The 12001-nt window shown below is 40.1% G+C and overlaps 1 protein-coding gene across 4 annotated transcripts in view; it reads right to left on the bottom strand.

Moving 5' to 3' along the window:
• Positions 1 to 12001, bottom strand: part of ATP9B (ATPase phospholipid transporting 9B (putative)) — a 250338-nt gene that overhangs the window by 188990 nt on the left and 49347 nt on the right. For all 4 annotated transcript variants that reach the window (XM_044921226.1, XM_044921227.1, XM_021686168.1 and 1 more), the window contains one exon: positions 1381 to 1439. In XM_044921226.1, the coding sequence (XP_044777161.1) occupies positions 1381 to 1439 (59 nt within the window). The remainder of the gene's footprint in view (positions 1 to 1380; positions 1440 to 12001) is intronic.

Consider the following 12001-nt stretch of genomic DNA (forward strand, 5'->3'; position numbering starts at 1 on the left):
AGCCCGCGAGTCCACACTGCGGGCACTCCCACCTCCTCCGGGCAGGCCACTGTGAGCTGCCCTGTGGAGGGCTCCCTCCCCCGCTCCCCGCTGTGGACAGGAATGAGGGAGGCCTCCAGCCAAAATCTCATGGAACTGAGGCCCTGAGCCTGCCAACAACCCTCCAGGGAGCTGGAGGTGACGGCCACCTGGTGACTACAGCCCTGAGAAGGACCCACACCAATCTATACCCCAATTCCTGACCACAGAAACTGTGAGGTAATAAACACTGGTGTTTGACTCACATATGGCTCAATCGTCTCTCACGTCAGCATTTATCCTACAGAAACAGACAGAGATGGATGTAGAAGGGTGCTCACACAGCACTTTATAATAACAGAGAACACAGACACCACCTGAAAATCTAACCATGGATCAAAAGCTAGTAACTTACAGTGTCCAGACAACTGAATGCTACAGAAATGAGCTGCAAAATCAGTATGTTCAATTTTGTCCCATTTTGTAAAATCAAACAAACACACCCAACAACATTCTCTGTATAGAGATTACTGTAGCAAGATAAAGCCCACTTTAGTCTTGAGGAAAAAGACCTTCTTGTACCAAACATCTCCATGAGGTGGCTCAGGCTGGGTACATGGCACCAGATGGCAGCAAGGGTTCAAACTATTCTTGTAAGAGGCCCTAGTACAACTTCTCCAACAAGAATGTTTTTTAAAAGCTATTCTAGCGCCTTAAAAACAGGAAAAAAAAAAGAAAAGGAAAAGAAAAAACAGAGGCAGTCCATTCATCCACCGTTCCTCAGAGAAGTCAGGGCGTGCAGAAGCACTTCCACCCAGAGCAGGCGGCCCACCCAGTCACCCACTGGGGCATCTGAAAACTTCCAAGTCTGACACCGAGGGGTTTTCTTAATGGCCTTTTCCTACAATAACCTAATAAGCCTTTTCTTTCTAATATTCTCTTACTTCCATTGACCTTTCCTTCTTGAAGTTTCTAAATCCCAAGAATAATATCCAATTACTTATGTGTAATATATCTATCTATAAAAGGAGGTTTTAGAAAATGAAACATATTCTAAATAGGTTCTAACTAATATAATTCTTTGGTCAAATGAAATAATTCTGATAATGCAATATTAAGCAGTTAACACGTCTTATTTTAGACAAAATACAATTTTACCTGCATACACTGAAATGTACTAAAGCAAAACAGACTACAGAAAAATCTAGATTTTTCTTCATGTATATCATATCTTACACAAAGAAGTTAAGAGTTAAAATAACTGTCTCAAACAATTTTTCTTCAGATTCAAAGTTACTGCAATCAAGCTAAATGTTAATCACTGGCATAGACAGGTCTAAAATATATTAAAAATGCATCAACCTTTTCCACTATGATGAGGTCTCCAACTTGTATGTCTGAACTCTTAACTTGCACTTTACCTTAAAAAAAAGAAGAAGTATAATCAACTCAAGGAAACAATAGCACACCAGAGTTAAAGTTTCAATTGACAAATAATACTTCAGAAATAACTTTTGGGGAGTGGGGGTAACACCAGGAATTTATCTGTACTTATACTTTCAAAATAAATTTATTTCACAAAGACACAGTCACTAAAAATTAACTTCTCTTAGTCAGCTCCCAAGTACAAACAGTTAACTGCCCCCCAATAAAAGACGAGAGGGCTCCAACCGGAAGGTTCTTCCCAAATCTGCCATTATTTCAGGTCTGGGTCCAGCAATGACGATGAGAAGCAGCACTAAAGATGATTTAATGAGTGAATAAAATGAAGATGTAAAATCCTTATATTAATATTGTGAATGGCACTGACTGACACGTAACTGACAGAACAAAAGAAGTAAAGAAAATGATACATAAAATCACCGTGCGCTAAAATCACCATGCGCTGGTAGCTTTACAGATGGTTCCGTACTGGTAATTGATAATGATAAGGACGAAAGCCTTATCAAGAAGTGATTCTTCTACATGATACAGTGTGTAAATTCTTAGATTATCTATATAATATCTAGTATAATAATCATCTATAAAATTTAACAGTCAGCACTACAGAACGTTAATGTCATACAGAGTAGATGAAATGTTATATACTTAACTTGAGACACCATCCTACATAAGTAACAAAACTTACTCAAGTTCTCTCTCTCCCTGGGACTCTGGACCCTCCCTCCCTCCCTCCGTCAATCTCCCTTTTAGAACTGGCAACAGCCTTGTGGATCTATTTTTACCTTTTAGTGGCTCTTTTCACATGGGAAAAGACCTATGTCTTTACATTCAATTTATTCTGAAAGCTAACAGAACAAGAGGTAAGTTCATATCACATTATCAAAAACATTACCAGCCATACCACTGACTTTTAGACCATATTCAACTTATTACAAACTTATTTCCTAAATACTTCTTGGCAGCTGAGTTTCATCAGTGCCACACCTGTTCCTAAAGATGTTTTCAGGACATCAAAAAAAATTTTGTAACTATTGTATTTTTCCATGTTCCTCAAATATACAATAAACACATAAGGACTAGAACTAGTGGGGGGGGGCTATTTTTTTATTCATACTATAAAATAGCAATGTTCTTTAAAATTACATGTGAAACAAATCTTAAGATATCTTTGTAAGCGATAAGTATATGTCTATTAATAGCCAGAAAGTATACTTACAAAACAATGTCTATTTTAATTATTTTTTCATTTGGTCCCTTCAAGCTTCATGTCTGTGCTCCCACTGTTATGTTTTCTATAGCTAAGCACCAGGCAGCAAAGTTACTCACTGATCTCATGCTGAGTATTACTCAACAGAATGCCTGTCTTATCACTTAATTTTATTTTCTCTCCTACTATCCAATCCACTTTTCCTTCCTTCTGCTTTTCTATATTCTTTATAATGGACCCATTCAAAAAGGAGAGGTAGAGAAATAGCTGTAATTGTAAGATAAAATAAATGTATAAACAATTTATACATATTTTGAAACAGAAAAATATATCCTTTTCTGACTCCTTAATTAAGATCTTACATTTCTGAGAAAGAGAGATATTACTTATTCTGTCACATAACAGACACAATCTATATTTAATAGCCTTTAGTTTGGGGGCATTATATAGTGATTTTTATTCGTTTCTATGGAACTTACTTGCAATTACATGTTTAAGGAAGACAGGGGAAGGTAAAATACAGTGCAGAAAGTTCTCACGTTAAGAACACGACAATATGAACAAAACAGAAGAAGGCTATCAAGTCAAATCGGTATGGCAATCTGCCTCACATACCTACTCAAAGTACACACTTCTGAATTTTGAAGAATTGGTCAAATTGCTTAATGGCTCTTGGCTCTCTAACAATTTTAATTAATCTCTGTGCAGGGGACTCCTTGTACTTCCTTTACAGCCTTGGTCCCATGAACTCACTGACTTCTCTTTCTTCACGAGCAGTCAGGGCATTAGACAGAAAAGATGGAGGAACATTACCTGCTCCCCAGGCACCTGACCCCCTCGAGTGACAGCCCAGCACCGTGACCCTCGCTGCCCAATGGGAACAGCTCATGCCCACAAGAACGGTTTGATTTCCGGCCACCCTTTGTGAACTGAGCTGACAGCTGACCCTAGTAACATACTATTATCAGAGTTGGGGGACTGATAACAAAAGAAAATCCCTAAATCTTACATGTCACAGCACAAAGAAAAGACAGAACTGCCACCTGCTCTCACAACCCAATAGAGCCATCAACAACGCAAAGTGTTTCTGAAATGGGCATTTAAAATTTAATAATTTCAGGGGCGCCTGGGTGGCTCAGTCGTTGAGCGTCTGCCTTCAGCTCAGGTCATGATTCCAGGGTCCTGGGATCGAGTCCCGCGTCGGGCTCCCTGCTCAGCGGGAAGCCTGCTTCTCCCTCTCCCACTCCTCCTGCTTGTGTTCCCTCTCTCGCTGTGTCTCTCTCTTGTCAAATAAATAAATAAAATCTTAATAAAATAAAATTTAATAACTTCAGAGCTACATTTGAGAGAAGCAAGTTCTAAATATAGTAACAATGTATAGGCCAGTACTTTATATCTAAGGACAGTTGTTCTTAAAAACACTGTTTTCAATTTACCTGGAGTACAAGCTCTGGCCTTTTCCTTTCTGATGAAATGGTTAACAGTGAATGTTACCAAGTAAGGTTAACAGCCATCCTTCCCTCTCTCTAAACTACTGCAATGAAATCCTTCCATTGAGCCCTCCTCCTAGCAATAAATGTTCCCAGCCACCATGCTTCCAAAGTGTAGCAGCTTACATGTTTCTCACAGAAGGAAAGCATTCGCCTGGCTTGTTGCATGAACCAAGTTTCACAGGCTTCTTTGAAAGATCAAGAAGTAACTCAAAGGACTACTTATTCTTACTCCAAAGCTTCTTAAACATAGACCCTGCCCACCAATCTCAGTGCTATTCATTTTTTACCTGAATAAAGAGAATATTCTACTAAATGGTCTCCATTACTATCAACTCCCTAATTCAATATGAATTCCAGATGAACTGGTTGGCAAAACTAAGGATTATGTTTCTCTCCACCCAAAAAATCTCCACTATTTGACAATTACTTAGAAGATAATTCAGATTTACATCATTATACACATGTGCTTCACAACTAATCTCAAATTAATTTTCTGGCGTTAAAACGGTCTACATTTGCTTTTGGCACTGTATCCTACAACTCTCTGGGGCCCAAGTTCTCTATACTTGCTGTTTCTTTTGACTGGAAGCCCTCCCTTCACAGCCCTCCTTAATTCCACAGCAAACAGAGCCTCCCAAAGCCTTCGGGGACCCACATGAGCAACAGCAGAATGCACGCACACCTCTAACAACGTGCTGCTCTGCTATGAACAGACTAACACCACAGTGCCTACTGAACCCAGATCCTGGGACAGGTTCAAAGCATAACTGAAATATACTTTTATGACACTTAGTTTTTTTTTGCAAATGCATCAAACAAACTTACCCCACTTCAAAACAAGAGAAGTTTATGACCAATCTATTCTTAATCAGTTAAATGAGTCAAATGTCATAATGGACTCATGGCAAAGTAGCTATATAAGCCACACTGAACTAGACACAGATGACCAAATAAGGATGAAAATTAATTACTTCTTTCCCAACAAAACACACACAGGCAGTAAGAGTGGAAGATAATTAAACAACTTCTTAAAAAAGGAACTGATCACATATAAAGGGCACTCTAGAAGGTCAACAGCGGATGACACGTGTAGTTCCCGGGCAGACAACTAGACACTAACTACATTAGCAGGTTGTTCGGCTTGTCTTTGTTGTTTGGGTGGGACCAGCACCCCCCACCAACTCTCTCAACACTTTAAGTGGCTGAGGAGGTAGAAGCCTAATTTAACATGGATTATGAAGCAAAGTGGGTAGCTGGGAAATGTAATTAATACATTTATTTACATATATAAGTAAACTATATTTTAAAAGAGACCTATACTCTGAAAAGAAATATTGCTGAGAGAAATTTTAAGACTTAAATAAAGGGAAAGATCTATTTCATTCATGGGTCAGAAGACTTAGTATTAATAAGATGTTAATTCTCCCTCAAATTTATCTATAGATTCAATGAAATCGCAGTCAAAATCCCAGCAGGCATTTTTTACAGAAATTGACAAGCTGATTCTAAAAGTCATATTGAAATACACAGGACCTAGACCAGACTCTGAAAATGAGAAACAAAGTTGAAGGGAAAACACTACCTGATTTCAAGAATTATTATAAAGCAACAGTAATCAAAAAAGAATGGTATTAGCATAAAGAGAGACAAACAGATAAATGGAGAAGAGAGTCCAGAAATAAACCTACAGATAAAAGACAACTGATTTTTTTTTTATTTCTTTTTCTTTTTCTTTTTTGTTATTTATTTATTTATTCATGAGAGTCAGAGAGAGAGAGAGAGAGAGAGAAGGGCAGAGGCAGAGGGAGAAGCAGGCTCTCCACCCAGCAGGGAGCCTGATGCAGGACTCGATCCCAGGACCCTGGGATCATGACCTGAGCCGAAGGCAGACGCTCAACCATCTGAGCCACCCAGGCGCCCCGACAACTGATTTTTTTTTAAAGATTTTATTTATTTATTTGAGAGAGAAAGACAGAGCGAGAGAGCACAAGCAGGGGAAGCAGCAGAGGGAGAGGGAGAAGCAGACTCCCTGCTGAGCAGGGAGCCCGATGCGGGGCTCGATCCCAGGACCCTGAGATCATGACCTGAGCCGAAAGCAGACGCTTAACCGACTGAGCCACCCAGGCGCCCCAAAAGACAACTGGTTTTTGACAAAAGTGTAAGGCAATGCCATGTGAAAAAGATCACTTTTCCAAAACATGGTGCTAGAAGCATTTGGATAGCCACATGAGAAGAAAGTACTTAGACGCACAGCGGGTACTGGTACAAAAATTTACTCAAAATGGATATACAGAAGGCAAACCCTAAAACCAAAGAACTTCTAGAAGAAGAAACATAGCAGAAACATAGCAGAAAATCTTTGTGAACTTGAATTAGGCCAAGAGTTCTTAAATAAGAAAGCAAAAGCACAATCCTAAAGGAAAAAACTGCCAAATCAAACTTCATCAGCTAGAACATGACAGGGGCTGGAAGCAGCATGAATGCGTTAAGACCAAGGAATCAGCAGTTGAAAACCGCTGGATCAGGTGTACGAGGGAGTAAGAGGGAAAGACAGGAGGAGTGCCTTGCGCCAGGTGAAGCAGCCCTAGGCCCTGGTTGAACAGCCACCAGCACGTGACAGGGCTGCAGAGGAAGAGCGCACTCAGCGAAGTCCGGAAGCTACACCAGGTACACCGGAGCGGTCTGCAGTGGGAGCCAGAGGCAGGGAAGGAACCTGAGGGCTAGAGACACAGCAGAAAAGGCAAGGGTATGAACACAGACGGACAAAGTCTCATGACGATGAAGGGCGCTTTACAGTCTGAGGCTGTCCCCAGTAAGTGATGGAAACAAAGGCCCTGTGAAACCCATCCTGGAGCACACAGGCCAGGACTCTGCTCCAGCTGGATGGCCCATTCTGACTTCAGCTGAAGGCAGGCGGGGGCAGGGAGGCATGTGGTATCCCTCCCCCAACACAGGCTGGGGACAAAAGTGGGAACAAAATGGGCAAGGCCCTGCCCACAGGAAACCTACACTCCAGAGAGCTGACATAAAGCAGAGCGAGATCAAATACAGTGATGTCTGAATGGTAGTAATTACAGCCTAGGAAATTAAAAAAAAAAAGGAAATACTGCTGTTTTGGGGTGAGGGTTATAAAGCATCTTGCTGGAAGTAACCAATTTTTACTCTTAAACATTCACTAGCAATAATTAGAGTAGTTTTAAAAAGCACTGTTTAGCAATAACAAAAAAATTGAGACACTCAAGTTAAACACAAATCTTTTTCTTGTTCCATCAGTAAAAAAAAAATTAGATAGCTTTAGAAAGAATATAGAAATAATAAAATATTCTATCGTGGTAAGAAACATTTAAAGCACATAATGTTCTTTACTGGATCAGTTATATTAGGCAACCACTTCCCCTCTAAAATGATGTCCCTAGTTAAAACAGTCTGTACCATCCATGTAATTACCAACAGAATTCAGAAGCTGCCAGAAGGGCCTATCCATACAGACGATTTTATAGCCCACCAATGCACACATCTTTTGCCTGAAGCAATATGCAGAACTAAATAATGAAATAAGTATCAATAGCAATTCACTGTGTTAACTAAAGATTTTGTAGAAAAGTACAAGGGTTTGAAAAATTATTAAGTATCTCAATACTAAATATTTTCTCAACTAACAGGTACAAATGAAAATTTTTATGGTCTTACTACTGACAGGACACTTCAAAGTCTTGGTTAAGCCTGCTGGTATTTGCATAAGACAAATGTCTAATCTTTGTTTTCTGTGCTTAGAAAGAATTGTTATACATCTACCAAATGTTAAAATACAAAATATTGTTAATATGAACAGTCCATAATTAACAAGTTCTAAGACTCTCAAACACAAAAACCAGAAGCTTTATGAAAAAGCCTTCCTCTCTCCTGGGCCTACAAAGGTACAAAAACTCCAAGGCCCTACATGAATCAGCATGGTGACATTACTACTAAGAGGTATATGAACTAAAGATGGTTCAAAATTGTCCCTAGTCGCTCATTTCCTTAGATTTTCAGTAGTCCCACGGCAGTTTCTTACTGCTCAAATACTCCCAAGTGTGGAGGCTGACATCGATCCTTGGTAGAAGAATGGAGAAATCAACAGATGAAGACGGCAAGCAACCATGAGCCTATTTATGAGGTTTCGATGCCACTGGTCTAACTCAAGAGCAGAAAGAAAAATTCCCAATAATCTTATATTTAAAGTGTTTCATGTTTCTCAGGGAAAACAAGAAAAAAATGAAAAAGAAAAATAACTGATGGAGGAAGGGAGGGGAGGAGGGAGCGAGGGAAAGATTTTCCGAGACACTAGAACATGCTAAAAAAGAACATTATTTAAAACTGGAATGGAACTGGCACGGAAATCTGGATGAGTCAGTGGAGCAGACAAGAAAGCGAAGGAAAGGGCCCAAACAAATCTGACGCATTTCTCCAAGCTCTGAGAAAAGAACTGTAACAACATTAATAACTGGTTTGAAAGGAACTAACTAAACATTTGGGGAGAAAAAAGAAGACAGATCCCTTCTCCATACAACGCACACCTGATACGTAAAATTACAAGTGGCTACAGAAAATGAACACACAGAAACACTGTAGGGAGATTAAAACACTCATTTACATTGGGGCTGAATGGACCTTCTAAGATTGAAGTAAAAACCACAAAGGAAAAGATCAGATTTGCATACATAAAAAGTACAAATTTATCTACATTTAAAAGAAAAAGATACAAAAATGAGTCAAACAAGACAAAAATATGTGTCACCAGATAAATTTCTCTTAGAGAAATTATGAAAAGGTAAAGATGGATGTATGAAAAAAAGATGAATAAACTTTTATCGAAGATCAAAATGAACAATGAAATGTTAAAAGGTAAGCAGCAAGCAAACCACAAGGAGAGCATTTTTCACCATGAAAGTTCGCAAGTTAAAGAAAGTAAAGTGGGCAAGGACGTCAGGAAAAGGGAACCCTCAATGGGCAGCTGGCTGACAAGATCAGGCTTCAAACTTTTCACATTTGATCTGGAAATTCCTCGTGTGTCATCCCATTTCCTGAGTCCCTACATATGCCAGCTGCCCTACGTAACTCGGGAGAAAACTGCGGTATGAACACGGCTGAGAACCCGATAATTAAGGGTGACTCCCAGAGTGACACCAAGTAGCAGAGGGAGGTCCCGGATACTAGCACATATACGTACCTACCCACAAAACAACGATTCCTTCTCACCTGGGAGAAGGTACTTTGTGCTAGCCAGTGTTTTCCATTACTTTCTTGTGGCCCCTAATCTCCAAACAACGCAATAAAAAACACTGTGTATGAACATCGTGAAGAAATAAGCTCATACAGATCCTCTTAGGGTGACGTGAGGAAAAAAGACTGGTGAGGAGGGTAACGAGTACATATCTAGTTCCGGGAATCTATGTCCCCCTCGGTACAGCCACAGAGAACTGAACAGACGAGATAACAAATCTCAACTGTGTGTGTGTATGCCTGACACACACTAGGATCAAGAACTACTATTATATGGTACAAATGTAGTAACGTATACTGAACATTCTTCTGTGGATGCTTTCCAAACGCTGCTCAGACCACAGACAGGAAAGAAGACCGCATGACATAAACACGTGAGAAGGTGAGCACATTTATCAAGGGACTGCTCTGACTACATACAGAAAATACACAGAAAGGACTTCCAAGTACCCACTGTTCTTCATCTGCACTGTCACAAAAGTGGACCACTGAGAGATGAAACCACTCGAATAAGAGAAGGAAAGTCACTGATGCCTCTCCGCGGACTGCACGGCGACAATCCACTCTAATTACTTCTGAGTTTATCAGCTCTCAGGCAATTTCTGATGGGAAAATTCTGCTAACATTTGAGAATACTATTTTTTAAAAAACCCAACTATCTGAAGACATGACTGTCACAAAAGGAAATCCTTACCAACTGGAACATTCAGTAACTCATGAAACCAGTTACACATTAGGATTTCCCTGTGAAAGTGCACATAGCCCACAAAGTATAAAAGGCAGTAAAGAGGGATTTTAAGATCACTTGATTTTTCAAGAATAACTATGACACACAATTTCATTAAAAGATGACAGAATTTCATTAAGATAATTCATGATATTTTATGTAAAAAAAAAAAAGCTACTAAGAATTTTAACAAGTACATGGCAACAGTGTTGACAGTAAGGATCAAAGATGCTAAAACAGACAGGAATAAAGGACATGGCCTCTTTCTGTGGATAAAGTTCCTTTTTGGCAAGGAAACTGGAACACCAGAAGCATGTAAATATGTAAATGTTCTTCCTCGCATACACACATGTGCACACACGCACAATGCACACGATGTTCAAAAACAACAGACTTCCCTCTCTCTCCTACGTCTGAATACTAGAAAGCATGTTAAACAACAAAATGCCGTAACCATGACAAGAAACAGCTAAGACTGACTGCAGTCATCACCTGCAGTCACCCACATCGTTCTGCAGTCACAGAATTCCAGATCTATTTCTGAATCTAAAGTCCCACGTTAGCTTTAGGTGTAAATTTGGAATATCCACCAACAGTGGGTGACACGATGTTGTCCTGCTGAGATCTGGTGGCTGATTAAGACAAAACAAAACTCTGAATTTATCGTCCCTGCTAGAACAGTGCATGAACGCTTTAAAAAGCGTCGTCCAGGACTTACTCATGTTTGAATCCCGTGAGGTCATCACAGTGTCTCACACACACTGGGTCCTTAGGGACTATGGGCAACTGAACTGAGAGCCAGCCAGTGGAATGACTGCAGCCAAGTGTGCAGTTCAGACACCTCTCCTGAGCAAGAGGTAAAAAGAATCCGAGTACAGAATGGCCCCACAATTCAAAGTCCTCGTCAGGGATTTCTGTAAGAGCTGCCAACAATTTCATACTCTCCTGCTAGGCTCTGACTCAGATGCTGTCCATTGGGCTAAACATGAAGAATAAAGCAGTCACAAACAGGGAGAAAGCAGGGACAGGGGCAGCAGCAGACACAGAGAATTCCCACACGGCAAGAGAAGCAGCTTCTCAGGCAACAACACATGCAGCTAACTAAACGGTGTCTGTGTTGGGGCACGCAGCTGGATCCGCAGGAAACACACGACACCCCTGATCTCACGGTCGTGAGTCCGAGCCCCACACTGGGTATAGAGATGGCTAAAACAATAAATAAATAAACTTAAATAAATAAAAATAAGAATCTCAGTGTTGACTGACATTGCATACCAGTTAAAATATTCTCTGCTTCTAACAAAGCACCCCACAGATAGGAGCATACTTAAAAGTGGACGTGGCTTTCCTTTTCCACAGAAAACATACGGCAGAGAACACTTTCCCAGAGTATTTCTACAAGAATGTGCTTAAGAACTCCAAATACAAAAAGTTCAAGTACTGTAAATATGATATAACAACCACAGTTAAGTCACATAAGGAAAGAGTCATCAATGCCATTCAAACAACAGATCACTACGAAATATTAGAAATTAAGGAGATGAACGTAAAATATTCTTGACAAGAAAACAAATTTCAAACTAAAGTCAATGAGCATATACATGCATTTTTTTTTTACATCCCAGATTTTACTTATCAGTCATTTGCATCAGAATAACCAGCCACAGAGCAAAGCACCGCAGCTGAAAGAACACTGGGTGTGACATCACAATGGTCCGGGTTCAAATATGAACTCTACCAAAACTGCAGTGGCTCAGGGCAAATCACTCGGCCTGAGCTTCCGGTCCCTCACCTGTAACGTGGAGACAAGCCAACCTACCTCGAATGCTGGTTATGCAAATGAGCAAGTTA

Source organism: Neomonachus schauinslandi, chromosome 14, assembly GCF_002201575.2.
Source record: "Neomonachus schauinslandi chromosome 14, ASM220157v2, whole genome shotgun sequence".
NCBI classification, from domain to species: domain Eukaryota; kingdom Metazoa; phylum Chordata; class Mammalia; order Carnivora; family Phocidae; genus Neomonachus; species Neomonachus schauinslandi.